At 37.7% G+C, this 15,255-nt stretch overlaps 2 protein-coding genes across 2 annotated transcripts in view; both read right to left on the bottom strand.

The window, feature by feature from the left end:
• LOC134163987 (uncharacterized) overlaps positions 1-15,255 on the bottom strand; it is a 612,365-nt gene that overhangs the window by 254,576 nt on the left and 342,534 nt on the right.
• On the bottom strand, positions 1,035-7,837 carry LOC134163986 (fibrinogen-like protein 1-like protein). Its single transcript, XM_062619309.1, has 2 exons — positions 7,172-7,837; positions 1,035-2,627 (listed from the first exon to the last, which is right to left on the bottom strand). The coding sequence occupies exons 1-2, from the start codon at positions 7,317-7,319 to the stop codon at positions 1,927-1,929; spliced, it is 849 nt and encodes a 282-aa protein (XP_062475293.1). The 5' UTR covers positions 7,320-7,837; the 3' UTR covers positions 1,035-1,926.

Below are 15,255 nucleotides of genomic sequence, written 5' to 3'. Positions count from 1 at the left end.
AGGTAGCAGTTTTACTGAGATGAATTAAAACTGAAGTTCCTGATCTGGTACATAGCCCAGCAGTGCCTAGTAAACATTTACCAAAATGGAAAAAACCCTCCCTTTCTGAAGCCAGTAACATTCAGAGATTATTTGGCTTCCAGTTTTGTGCTTCCATGTCAAGGTTATTGAAAACATATTTTTGGAAGGTGTGTAAGAGTCTGGCTATATGGCAAAGAATTAAAATAAAAGCTATGGGAGACTGGCAGCACTTGGGTGATTTTCATGTGTTGTCATTACAACTTTGGAGGCAACTTGATAGAGTTACAGCAGAACCCACATTAAATTGACTCAATGACATAAACTCAATTTGGCCACTGTCTGTTTCTTCCCCTATTACACTTTTGTCTTTGAACACAGTTTTAGAGGAGGAAAAAATCAGATGCTGCGAAATAGACATATATGCTATACTGGCCCCACCCACGTAACAGATCTGTAGCTCTTTCTGAAAACGTTGCAGTGCATTGTAAAAAATAAAAATTCCCTTCTTGGCTTTTGCACTTTGTAATTAATTTCTCTTGTAAGTGATTCTGGCCGTCTTGGACGTCTCAAAACACATTACAACTTTTTTTTCTGCAAAGTACTTTTCATGGAAATTATGGGATTTCTGGTTTTAAATTAAAAAGTAGGAGTTTGCCAGTATGTGTTGGTCGGCTTTATGAAATTGAAATATCTGAGAAAACATAAAAGATATTCTAATTATTATTCTGACATTTATATCATGCAACAGTGAAAACTTCAGTTGTTATTCAGCTTTTCCAGTCATACAGAAATGTGTGAAGTAACCCAAACAGCTGTAAAAGAAAACAAGGTCTTCAGGATTATCAAAACTGAAATCCTTTTATTTATTTTTTAGAAAAGGTGAATTTACCATGAAATCTAAAGATTCTCTCTTTATTGTGTAATCAGAAAGAGGGCACTGTTTAAATAAACCTTGAGTTTAAATTAAAAGTCAAGGTTGAGTGCCAAAACAATTGAAGCTAGCAAATATGAAATAAAGGCAACGCTTTTATTTTCTCACAGTGATACTGAAAAAAAGAGAAAGCTGAAGCACATCATGGGCGAAGCAACAGTCAAAACATGGTAAATAAAGTGCAGCAATATCCAGAAAAAAAAGAAGGAGCAGTGAGTAAACAATTGCAAAATCAATTTGATCGTTTAAAAAATGTGTTCACTGAGTTTCTTGAAGAAAAATTCAGAGGAATTGTAAGTTTTGGATTAGCAGCTTTCAGTGGAAAAGCTGATTATTCCATTAGCTCTGGTCTTTTAAAAAGAAGGAAGAAAAGAAAAGCCTATGCTGAATCTTCACTGTGTATGGTATAATTTAAAAGCTGAGAAGAGACAATGAAGGGGAAAAGAAGCCACTGGAGATGAGGCTAATTCCAGTTTTATATATTAAAATACCTTTCACTAAAGATAAAAAAGAAAGGGCTGATGTTGCCCTAGAGTACACAATACTCTCCAATATGTGTTTTGTAAATGCAGGTACTTCACTGGAAATTTCCTTCCTGCATGATATGTGAAGATGTACAATTATAAGAGATCAACATTCATACTGGAGCAAAACTTCTGAAATGCATGTATGTTCATGTATATCTTGTACAAGACATCAGGTCTTGGATTTCATATGTGACTCCTCTTATGGCTAAAATACTATAAAATTAAATATTTAAATCTTCTAGTAGAGGCCTCAGTTTCTGACAGTGACTTCTTGTGTGGTTGGATGATGTCTATGTCCTGGTCTAGTCCTGGATAATATGCTGTCATAAAGCCCTTGCTAAGGTCCAAATTAATCATGGTTGCTTAATGTGATCATTCAGTCAGTGTGAGTTCACTTCAGTTACTGGAGAGAGAATCCATGGTCCTTTCAAAGTACACATGGCTTATCTACAGTTCAACTTTCTGACACAGACAGGACTTGGTTGGATATGACAGGCTATACTCAACGGGTTTGATCATCATCCAGGCAAACTTGCACATGCGTTGCTTGTTGCAGTCTTTTTGCCAGTAGATCACATTCCTACGGTTTAGATTTGCTCCAGCGCATGCATCATACCACCAGCCTCCACCAGGAATGCCATTGTGTTCCAGTTTAGCACAATTCTGAAAGTAATTGTCATTGTCTCTGTCTTTGGTGGTGAATTTCTGGTTGTCATGAAGATAAGCTTCTGTGTCCAAGCTTAGAGCATCAGTGGCATTGCCTTGGTATAGACCAACCCTGATTCGGTATTGAGACTCTTCATCTTCAATAAGGAATGGTTCATACTGTCCCCATTTGATTTCAGCATTTATGTTTACAAGTTTAACTCCAAGTATATATTGCACGGAACTGCTTGTTAACTGATGCATATATTCATTTCCTAACCAGTGGTTGTCATGAACGGAACCAAATCCATATTTGTAATCCTGCCAGGTCCTGTCAAAGTCGACAGTACTATTGGCTGTAATGTGCTGGATTACTGTCCAACCACCATCTTGCATGTTACACGAGACTACAATTGGGTCCTCCTTTGGCTGGATGATGTAAAGACCATCTCTGGAATTTCCTTTGGAGTGCTGAAAAATCTCAAAACAATCCCTTGGATAGTCTTGAGTAGGAAAAAAAAAAAAAAACAGGAAGAAAGTAAATTTCTGTTCAAATAGTGAATTTCAGATATGAACTCTGTCCTTTAAAATGAATGAATGACTACACTCTGACCAGAAAATGACTCTGACTTCATCCCAGGTAGTGGGCACCTGCTCAGCTAAAGGGGAAGATTGCAGACCAGAACGTGCAGGAAATGTTCAGAAATTTTAAAATGGGTTTGTTAACCCTGTCATACAACATAAGTGTGATTTTGCATTTATGATGGCAATATGGTTGAAAAGCCAGAAGTTAGGTACAGACCATTCCTTTTCTTCCTGTGTTCTTCTAGTTTGAGTAGTCACCAACTTTTCAATTCCCTGTGCCGTGTAGTAGACCACTGTGATTAATTACAGGAGCTATCTTTATCCTCAAATAAATCTAATTTCTCTTTAACCAATTTGCACTTTTGGGCATATATAACATCTTTGCATTGAATTCTGATAAGCATGCCATGCGTTCAGTGGTAAAAGTGAGATAGTAAAGCATATTTCTTGCTATTATAAAACTTATAAACATCTGAGGCTTTTCTTAAGAACAGTTCATGTCACTCAAAGTCCAGGCTAAATCTTACCATGGATTTACAAGCAGAACTACAGTGCTGTGCAGTGATAACACCAATACCAGGAAAATAGGTGAAAGTGCTTTTACACGTTATCCAATATACTCAGAGGTAACAAAAATGGCATGTAAGGCTTAGGATAACTCTCTTGATTGGGCTGAAATATATATACTGTGTTTTTTAAATGTAACTTGCTTCTAAGGTAACTTCTTGCTATAGTATAGTATCAAGCATCTCTGAGACTAAGGCACAATGCTCTGCTTTTTACAAATGGCTGTGATACTTCTAAAAGCCAGAATATAATTTATTTAAATACACATTTCTGTATGTATGAATTCATATATAGAGAATTCCTTTTGTAGAGAAGGAATTCTCTATATATGAGAGTCTGTTCTGTTTGTCAGAAACATGTTTATGAAATGAAATCATTCACTTCTCCATAGATTTGAAAGGCATGTCATGACATCATTATACTATGGGATACTTGTACTTTATGTTTAATAAAAACTTGTTAATTTTAGTATCTCTGTCAGAAAAGTTCCTACAAACCACCTGTGATGTCAAATAAGAGCTCTTCAGACTGACAAAATCTTATGTTCTGTCCTGACAGTGACTGATAGGAATTTAAATGCTGAATTTAGAATTTCATTTTTTTTCTTCTGGGAAACCAGGATAATTGAGGACAAGTACAGCAATTGGTTTCTTTTCAATATTTACCAAAAAACAACAAAGGAAAAATATTTCCAAAGATAAAAACTTTAAAATAAATGCTCAGGAAAAACCTCTTCTTTGCCCAAATCACTGACCAGAGATCAGTGATCCTTTGCTCCTTTTACTGAATACAGTAAATTGTTTTTCTTTTCCTGAACAGAAGAACAGAGTCAGAAAAGAGTGAATCTCATTGTATGGTCTTGTGACCAACAAATCAAAAGTACACTCAGTGATTTGGCTAGTGTTAAAAAAAAAAAACCAACCACAAACCCCAAACAACTTTGTGGAAAGAGAAAGGCAGCAGAAGTGACTATTTTATCTACCACTGGTCCTGCAGCAAATTATGTCATACAGTCTTCTTCACAGAATTGTTGAATTTCTTCCAACTGAAAAGCATTGTAGATTTCAGTAACTGTCACTACTCTCTTAGAAATACAAATCTGGTTCCCAATCTAATTTTATTAATGTCCACCATCCACCTTTTTCTTTCTTGTGTCACATTGTCCCTTAGTTAAATAGTGCTTCTTCCTGGGTAATAAGCCCCAGTGAGGACAATTATATTTTTATTCAGCCTTTGTTTTGTGAGGGTAGCATAAAGAAGTTCTTTTATTATTTAGTGTAAGATAAATCTTCCGTTCCTTAATTGTCTTAGTAGCTTTTTCTGCACTCTTCATTGCAAATTAATCTCCTAGAACGTGGGTAAAGTTTGCACACAGTATTGCAGATGGCCCTGTGTAGTGCCACTGATTCTTCCCAGGTTTTATTAAAAACGCCTTTGTTGATATGTTCCAGGACTGCATTTGTATTGCTTAATTTCCTTTAATCTAGAGTTTGGTTTTGGGATTTTTGTAGCTGGTGAGGTCCTCACCTTGTAGTAGAACCTAGGATCATGTACTTTAGTTTTCAACCAAATGGCATTACTTAAGAACACCTGATACATTTTTTTTCCTGTGTAATATTCTGGGTTTTTGCATTGGCATTTCTGTACTTCATGTTATCATTAAATTTTATCAGCATATGCCTGTTTTTGCATCGGTATACTTAATAAGAATATGGAAAAGATTACCTATGAGCAAATACTTCCAAAGTCTCCTCTTGACTTTATGGTTTACTTTTCTAACCAAGTCATTGTCATTTTCTTTTCAGTCTCTACTGAAATTATAATATAACCTTAACTTCCCTGATTTAATATTGCATGAAATATTGTATCATAGGCTTTGTAGAAGTCCAGATGGACTAAACCTGTTAAATACTGTTTTTCATAGAATCACTATTGTGTTAAATATAGTCTTTTATATTTGATATTCAGAAGATTATTGGTACTTCCATGCCACTCAGGACAGATTTACAGGAATAGATAGCGTTTCCAAGGTCTTTTATGTCTTTCATTGCCTAATAGAATCTACAGCCATGAATAGAAGACTTTATATCTCAATATTATCTGCATGCCGTTATTAAACATCCTGAAAGAGCAGAACTCTGTACATGACTGTACTCCAGTTGTTAGAACATTTGTCTGGTAGACATAGCCTGACTCCAAACCCAATCCCATGATTTTATAGTATTACCATTATTTAAGTGATTATATAGTGATGCACACATCAGTGATACATACAATGACTCTTGTATTTGCCCTTCTCAATGAATATTATTCAGGCAAAATACAACAACTTCTATAGACAAATAATGAGAAAATAATTCAGACTGAATGTCACAGGATTCACTTGGAAAGTGGATTTTATAAAACCTCAAATGCCATCAGTCAAAGGAGTAAAATGAATCAGCCACCTACTCTTTTTATATACAATTTATATGGGACCTACTTTGGTAAATGTATCAGAAACCCTAACAAGCTGGACCTTGCAAGCTAGATAGGCAGAGGGATGCCTCAATTATAGGTACCAATGGGATTTAGGTGCTGAGGTGTATGATGTAATCTACATATGATTGTCCAACGAATAAGTCTTCAAATGAAAAAAAAAACTGGTAATTTCTCTTGAATTAGATGGCAGCTGAGCAAGGGATTAAGGATGCTGGAGAGGGACTCTTCATCAAGGATGCAGCGATAAAACAAGGGGTAATGTGTTCAAACTAAAATAGGAGAAGTTCAGGTTAGATATAAGGAAGAAGTTCTTTACTGTGAGGGTGGTGAGGCACCGGAACAGGTTGCCCAAAGAGGTGGTAAATGCTCCATCCTTGGCAGTGTTCATGCCAGGTTGGACAGAGCCTTGGGCAACATGATCTAGTGTGAGGCATCTTTGCCAATGGCAGGGGAGTTGGAACTAGATGATCTTAAGGTCTTTCCAAACCAAACTATTCTATGGTTCTGTGACTTCAGGTCAGGACATGTTCATATTGCAAAGCAGGCCAAGTGCAAGGTCTTGCGCCTAGGTTGGGGCAATTCCAAGCACAGCTAGAGGCTGGGCAAAGAACTGATTGAGAGCAGCCCTGAGGAGGACTTGAGGGTGTTGGTTGGTAAGAAGCTCAACATGACCCACCAGTGTGCATTTGCAGCCCAGAAGGCAAACTGTATCTCAGGCTGCATCAAAAGGAGCATGGCCAGAAGGTCAAGGGAGCTGATTCTGCTCCTCTGCTCTCATGAGACCCCACCTGCAGGTACTGCCTTCAGCTCTGGGGCACTCGACACCAGAGGGATGTGGACCTGCTCAAATGAGTACAGAGGATAGCCACAAGATGATCAGAGCACAGGAGCACCTTTCCTGTGAAGACAGGCTGAAAGAGCTGGGGTTGTTCTGCCTATAGAAGAAGAGAAGGCTCTGGGGAGACCTTAAAGTAGCATTCCAGTACGTAAAGGGGGACTACAAGAAATCTGGAGAGGGACTTTTACAAGGGCATCTAGTGATGGGACAAGGGAGAATGGTTTTAAACTGAAAGAGGGTAAAATTTTTATTAGATATAAGGAAGAAGTTCTTTACTGTGAGGGTGGTGAGACACTGGCACAAGTTCCTCAGAGAAGTTGTGGCTGACCCATCCCTGGAAGCATTCAAGGCCAGGTTGGATGGGGCATTGAGCAATCTGGTCTAGTGGAAGGTGTCCCTACCCATGGCAGGGGAGTTAGAACCAGTTGATCTGTAAGGTCCCTTCCAACCCAAACCATTCTGTGACTCTGATTTTTGCAGGGCTAGCTTTCAAGTACATTGGCTGAAAATGTTACAGCAACACAACAGAGTAAAACACAGCATGCATCCAATGTACCCAATTCTCTTCATGAGTACCTTTTTCATTGCTGTTACCCAGTCTCTCATAGCCTCTTTGGGGAAGAAGGTGGGCATTAGCCAAGACCACTGCCTCTGTGGTGCTTACTGACAAAGTGCATTGAAAGAGCAAGAACAGAATAAATCCCACTGAGCTTGTCATCAGCATCTTCCTTCCAAGTCAGTCCTTCTGCAGCAGTACAGATCTGTAACACAGGGTGGATTAAAAATGGAAAGATTTATGACTTCTAATAGGAAAGTCCTGAAGAACAAAGGTATTGAAATACTGAACTTCAGTGTAGTAAGCCTCTGCCAAAATCAGCTTCTCCCATCTTTCAAGGACCTCTCCCTTTCCTAACGTCTTGCACCCTGTATCTAACTGGTCATTCCTCTGACACGTAGGATTGGAATCTCTTAGCTGTTACCTTGCACCATGCTGGGCAATGAAACAGAACGTAATTTTGTTGTGACAGAAAAGCAACAATGGAAGAAAAAGCACATCTTGTATTTATCAGAATTGAAATATTCCCCGAGTCTGAACTAGTGAAATGGAGCACCAATGGTTAACCTGGCAGAAACAGTAACACTAGCTCTTCTGACTGTCTAGTTCAAACAGTACTCAAAAGACATGGCTTTCTGAGTGCTGGCAATATTTCTATGCCCTGGATAGCTCTCTTCAGCACATCTGGACTATCCTTTTTATGAATTTCCATCTACAGCTTTAAATAATCGGTCACAGGTTTAAATCAGATTTAAAAAAAATGAACAAAGCAAAAAGAATTTTTGCCCCACAACAGCTTAATATATTGTATCAAAACCTTTTTGAGCTTGTCCTTCTTTTGGGGTTACATATCTAGTAACCTTCCATCCAACATAGCAAGAAGTCTTACTTCTGGACTTACTGGACTAAGTCCTGGGGTCCCCAGGCAAATCCCAGTTTGACAACAGAGGAATTTTTATATCAACAGGAGCATAGGCTGAATCGGGATAACTAATGTTTCCCATACTCTCAAAGGACACATTTGCTTAAGACTTGCCAAACTGGGGTGGTTTTTTTGTTTTGGTTTGCTGGGGTTTTTAAAGAGAGCTCCCCCCAGTGACTTTGGCAAAGGCAGGAAACAGATTTAGCAAACAGCTCTTTTATCAGACCTTATTTCCTGCCAGCATCAGCATGGTCTACAGAGGCCAGTACCCTTCTCCACAGTGGTTTATGTTCCAGCAAAGCCACATTCCTTATAAATGTAATGACTTAGCAGCAGATTCTGCAAACAGTATTCCAGACAGAAAAAAATATTCACCACATTTTAAAAAATGTCCAAGACAAATCACGATAAGAGAGTTCGGGTATGAGAGTTAATTTTTATAGCTACCATGCAGAAAAACAGCAAACCAGAATTTTCTACTCTACCTAAAGTGATTAAATAATAATTCTGATTTATTATTAATATACAATTTGCTGTTTTATGCAGGGTTGGTCATTTAACATTGAGAGTGTAATAAACTGGGAAATTGCCTCCCATTAAATTTGTCATAGGGATTCCCTTAAAGCATTTAAGTTGTACTCTACCTACACTTCCCACTGTCATGTATCCTTTTCCATGAAAGCTTCTAGTATTGTTTCTATTATTAAGTATGATGTTATAAATGACTTACTTAAAATAAAAACCTAACCCACAAGCATCACTAAACTTCAGGAAAACTACACTTGGATCTGGAGTTATTATTTTAGAAGTTTTATTTTAATTTAGCATTTCTGAGTGAATCTTTTTTCTTCCCTCATATTTACACACTGAAATGATTTACAGACCCATTTAATTTTAAAATAGAACTTAGTATTATAAATTATTAAGAAAGCAACTGAGGAAAGCAGCACTAGGCAGGCACCTTACCTCTTTCAAGTGAAGCTTAGCAAAGAAAATCATGCGGAAATGAATGAGCTCATTTTGTACAGTTGTACTTTGCCTGATACTTAATCCCAGGTGAATAAATCAGCTCCAACACACTATCTCAAATGCAGCAAAATTGCATCTTCATTATTTCACACTGCACGCTTACTCTGGTGGACTTTACTCTGACATATTATACTTGCAAGTATTTATGAATTATAAAGTACAAAGTCCTTCTGTAAGGATTAAAACAACACAGTAACTAATTAAATTTCCTTGATCAATAAATAGACACAGTGACAGAGAACCGTGAAGAGGTTTTAGTTCTGAAAATTACTTATGTTGCTTAAATACACACAGTCAGATGCTCAAATTTACTGTGTCATTTTGCATAGGTGAATTAAAACTGCATAGAGACAACTTGATTTTTAAGCATTAGGAACAAGGGAACAAACTAACCATAAACCTTGTTACTTCGTATTATAACATGAATGAATGAGCAGTGTCTCAGAGCTATAAAAATGGGGAAAAAACCCCAACAAGCCACCAAATCAGAACAGGCTGGTCAACAGAGTGCTGTTTTATTTTATTTGAATTAACAAGAGTTAATTAACATTAATTCAGGTCAAACCTATAATGAATTAGATTAATTAATTGTTTCTATGTATCTGGAAGTTGCACTGTCTATCTGCATGGCCTTTAGATGATGTCTAATCTAGCATTTACCCCTTTCAAGATGAGCCAACAGTTAAGTTTTTGTGCTCCTTGATCCAGCCTGCAACCCACTTTGATCAGATTCTATCCCTGAAACAAGCCACAATTAAAACTGATGGAGCATTTACATCCTCTGCAAGCTCTCCTTGAGGATTTGTACTATGCATATTTCTGTCCTTCAATAATTTATTCTCAGTGAAAGCACAACATGTGTGGATTTCTATTTCATGCACAATTAAATAAATACATGTAACAAATGTTTTAAGGAACATTTTCTTGTAACATCTAAAACTCAGTGATATTTCTCTTCATTTTTCAAGTACAAGCAGTGCTTTATTATACATGAGGATGGCCACAAGGAGTCAGAACAGTATCTTTTCCATGACATTGGGCAGTAGCAGAGCTTCAGGGTAGTGTAAGAACACATTCTCTCCACTTCTACTGTTACGCAGCTCAGGGAATTTCTGGTATCAATATGTTTGACATATCTAATTTTTGGTTGGTACTAAGCTTTATAAACCCTGGCTAAGGCATGAAAATATCTTATGAAATAATAAAAGTGCTTTGAACAGACACAGATCTTGCTGAAATGGTATGCTAAAAAAGGTCAGAAGGTACTGCTCCATTCTGTCCATATTGATAAAATCTAGAAAACACCACTGACTTTAGTGGTATTTACTGATAGGTCTCATGTTACCCTGGTTTAAATTGGGGTGCATTTTTGCTTTGTGCCTTTGATTCCTACATTTTCCATCACTGTTTATCTTCTACCCATCTTTTAATTTTTCTTTAATTTCTTGCTGTTTGCTTCTCTTTGTTATTTCCAAACTTTCATCTAAACTGTCAGAGCAGAAGCAAAGTGGGAAGCATTTAATTAGAAGAGAGAAGAAAGGGCAGAAGCATTAATTCACTCGTGCTCAGAAAGGCATCTATTTCTGTAGATGAAAACTTTGAAAAATAATGAAAATTACTACATCTCTCTCTCTGATCTTGATGAAGTATTTTGAGAATAATTTTTCAGCCATGAAAATTATATAGTGACCTTAAGGTACTTTACATTGGTATGGTTTGGTCATATAAATTTCAAAATAATGCATTACTATAATGACTTATTGTTAGCCATGTTAATTAAGATAGTTTCTCTGCCCAATAACCAGGTCCTTCTCCACAATATGCTGAAGTTTTAATTATCCCTCTGATTCTGTTAAGCTTTAACTGGCAAGCATTCATATGAATTTTTTTCCAGTGCATGCTCTACTTTGTGGAAATTGTCTTTACAAGTTCTTGATATTTTAACAACTCATGGCACAGCCTTGCAAAGGGAAGATTTGTCTCTGATCAATTTCATCAAGCTCTAAAGTAAGTTGCAAAGACAACCTAGCTCCTATTTTGCAACTAATCAGACTCTGTAATGGATGTGGAAAATGTCCATATGTAAGCCATACAATGAAGCCATCCATTCTAGCAAGGGCAAAGTACTATTAATTTAATTTTTGTAGTCTGGATGATTGTGACAGCAAGTGGCAGTATTATACAGTCAAAGAACCATAGAATCATTTTGGTTGGAAAAGACCTTTAAGATCATGAAGTCCAGTCATTAACCTAACACTGCCAAATTCACCATTAAACCATGTCCCTGTGCACTACATCTACACTTCTTCTAAATGCCTCCAGGGATGGCCACTCAAACACTTGACCAATGCCTTTCAGTGAAGAAATTTCTGCTAATATTCAGTCTAAACCTCTCCTGGCACAAAGTGAGTCATTTTCTCTTGTCCTATCACTTGTGTGGGACAAAAGACCAACATCCCCCACACACTACAACCTCCTTTTAGTTGTAGAGAGCAGGAAGATGTCCCCTCAGCCTTCTCCAGGCTAAACAACCCCAGTTCCCTCAGCTGTTCCATGTAAGTTCTCCAGACTCATAAGTTCCTCTGGTTCTCCAGACCCTTCCCCAGCTTTGTTGCCCTTCTCTGGACCTGCCCCAGCACCTCAATGTCCTTCTTGTAGTGAGGGGCCCAGAACTGAACACAGTATTCAAGGTGCATCCTCACCAGCACCCAGTAGAGGGGGGTGATCACTGCCCTGGCCCTGCTGGCTATGCTACTAGTACAGGCAGGGATGCTGTTGGATTACTTGGCCACCTGGGAACACTGCTGCTCATGTTCAGCTGGCACATGTGGATGACCTGCTCTTTTAAGATTTCCTTCTTGAAGAATGCCCAGCCTTCCTGGACTCCTTTGTCATTCAGGACTGTCTCCCAAAAGTGACTCTATCAACCAGTCTTCTAAATAGGCCCAAGTCTGCCCTCTGCAAGTGCAAGGGAACTGTTCTGCTAACCCCTTCCTTACTTCTTCAAGAATCAAAAACTGTAATTTTGTGATCACTACACCCATGATGGGCTCCATTATTAATGGGAAGGGTTTTGACAGGCTAGCAACTTCCGTACCCAGGGGATTCCAAACACTTGAGCTGGGCAATTTATGGCTTTGTATTGTTGCCAGAAACCTGTAAAAATACTAACTTTTATGCAGTAATCTTGTTCAGTGTACTAAGGAACTCAAAAGACAAAGTTCTAACAAGGCAAAACACATAAAACATAAAAAAAGGTTCACTGAGTGTCTTTCCTGAAAGAAGTTTTATGGCTGCACAGCATGAGTGGTTGCTTCAGGGAAAAACAAACCAAGATTCCCACCCCCACCCTCCCCCCCCCATCAACCAAACAAAAAACCCAGGGCATAGAAATACATCTGCTACTTTGAGTGGCTTTGAATTGCTTTGCAGCCTTGGCTAAATGCACTTTTGTATCTTTGTATAGGAGCAGTTGAAAAAAATGAATGTTCATAACAGTTTTCACTTGTTCTTGAACTTCTGAGCTGGCAATGGCATATGAAGTGTGTTTTGTCTGACAATGCAGAAAGCAGATATTAACTGCTGAAACACATTGTGCAGGTTCTCAATCTCTTTTTACACCTTCATTATTTGTGAGATGTACCACTACTTTGGAAATGAGCCAGGGTATATATTTTTTACTGAATGTAAAAGAAAACAAATGCTCCCCTCTCAGAAACATTTGACTTTTCAAATGTTCAGCAACCTTTTTTTTTTTTTTAGATTTCTTTATGAAAACATTCCAAGGTCTGAAGTAAACATTGAAAATGTATCTTCATGTCTTCTGTTGAACCATAGACTAAATTCTAAAGGCATAGGAACTTACCTGAATTGAAAAGGTTTCACTTTCAACAAAAACACTGAATTAAGACCTAACTTGAAAAATACATCCAAATCCACCATCATAGAAGATGCTGGAAGATAATTGTTTGATTAGGTGACAGACAGAACTAGAGGTAATGAAAAACTTAAGTTACTCAGCTAGCTTTGGAAAAGGGTATGATAGGACACATCTTGTGACTTTTCAATTCTAAAGCTGGCAGAAATTGCCAGATATAATCATTGAAGGTGAAAACTGATGAAGAGTTTTTTGTTGGAGAGTGTGGAATGCAATATAAGTGGCACCTATCTTAATAGGGTAGAATTTGTGATTTTGAGCAAAGGAAATGTATGTGCAACAGTATAATGACAATATATGTAAAAAAATATATACATATAAAAAACAGACCAAGAAACTTAGGCAACCATTTTCTATCCTCACTTGCTAAGAGTCTGAGAGACAAAGGCTCATTAAGGGAGCTGGCAACTGAAGAAAGGTACTATAATGAGGGAGACATGACAAACTATTTCTTGTGAAAAAGGACAGGAAGCATACTAAGAGCTCAAAAGGTCTGGTTCGAGAGTTCTTTTGAAATTTGAAAATCTGAATGAAGTTGTGCAAACAAGTGGAATAGAAGAACAAATTCCTAAGAGTGACTATACAGGAATAACAGAATAACAGACTAGGATAAAATTTGAGGTTAGTTACTGTTAGCAAGGAACATAAAAATTAGACAACTATTCTGTAAATGCATTGGAAATATAAAGAAATCAAAACGAAAAATCCATTATTTAATGAGGGCGAAGGACAAAAGGCACAGATTTGGTGCCCTTTTTTGTTGCAGGCTTTATAAACAGTGATCAGATACTTAATGAAATTAATTTTAATGAAGGAGTAGGACTGGAGGCCAAATTAGGTGAAAAACATCTCAAAGGTACTGAAGTAATTAGGTATTTTCAAAGTGGCAAGGACAAATTAAATTCTATGAGCAAAAGGCCTCTTTGAACCATTTACAATTACCTTTCAGAAGTCAGAGGTCCCAGAGGACTTCAGTGGGCACAGTAGAGGCTTATCTTTTATAAAGAGGAAAGACTAAGAGAAATAAAGAGAAATTAGCTAAAATAAAGTGAAATTCAGAAAATAAAAGACGTGAAAAAGTGGAATGATAAGGTGATGAAAAGCAGCCACTGTAGACTGGTCAAGAGCCTTATTCCTCCATGCTACATGGATCTCTCCCTTTCCCATCCTTTGGTCCTTTCTCTAAACATTCCACAGAAAGTTTCACACATTCCCAGAGTCCTGTTAAAAGCACCCCATGATAACCTTTAAACAAATCTGAAGTGCCCTTCCCCCTGCATGCCATTGCAAGTCCCGTGTAGGCAACACTTCACTCTGCAAGGAGTTCTGGGAAAGTTTGTTTGGGTTTCACACCAGGGACAATGGTCTAATAATTCCCTTTTGGTAGTCTTAGGAACAGTCAAGTCTGTCTTCCAGTTTTCACTGATTAGGTTAACTAGGGTCCCTCTGCCTGTCACTATGCCTCTGAACCTCACCAGGCCTTTGTGTTTACCATGATTAATCACATAGTCCAACAATAACATGGTTCAGTAACCACAACCTGTGACTTGGAATGTTCAAATGTGACATCTGAGAAAGCTTGTTCACCAGGAATAGTATGGCACGGGAACAGCTTTCCCAGGCTGGTTGTGAAACTTCCATGTTTGGAGGATTTAATACTGGCTAGACACAGCATGACTGAACTAGTGTTGGTGATAGCCCTGCTTAAAGTGAGGTTTATGAGAGACCACCAAAACAAACAACACATCCATCATCGACAGTCTGGACTTCAGAGCAAATAAACCTTAAAAGTGCCTAGCATTTGCATTTGCTCCAGATCTGGCATATTGCAAAATATGATTCAAACTCAGCGTCATATATAAAACATTACTTATCTAGGTATCAGTCAGCTTTCAGGATAATTTCTACTACAAAAAAAAAGGGTATTTAGTAAAACCAGTAAGATGAAAATATTTTCCATCTCAATGCACCAGTTTCACGTCATGTATCTGATTAAAAACAAATACCAAGAAATATTTGATAAGTACCTGCACAAATATTTGATTCAACAATTTTAGCTGATCATAAGCCCAGGTTTTTAACAAGCAATGTATCTGAATCAATCAGCTATACATTTAGTTCAAAACACTGTAGCCTAACCTTGTAACATAGGAGTCTAAAATTTATTTTCTCATCTGGGACAAGAAGCAGCTGGGAGCATTGTCATGGCAACCATC

The sequence above is a fragment of the Pezoporus occidentalis genome, unplaced genomic scaffold (assembly GCF_034315485.1).
Source record: "Pezoporus occidentalis ecotype Australia unplaced genomic scaffold, CSIRO_AGI_Poc_V1 ctg21, whole genome shotgun sequence".
In the NCBI taxonomy this organism is placed as follows: Eukaryota; Metazoa; Chordata; class Aves; order Psittaciformes; family Psittacidae; genus Pezoporus; species Pezoporus occidentalis.
This window is presented reverse-complemented; position numbering and strand designations above follow the sequence as displayed.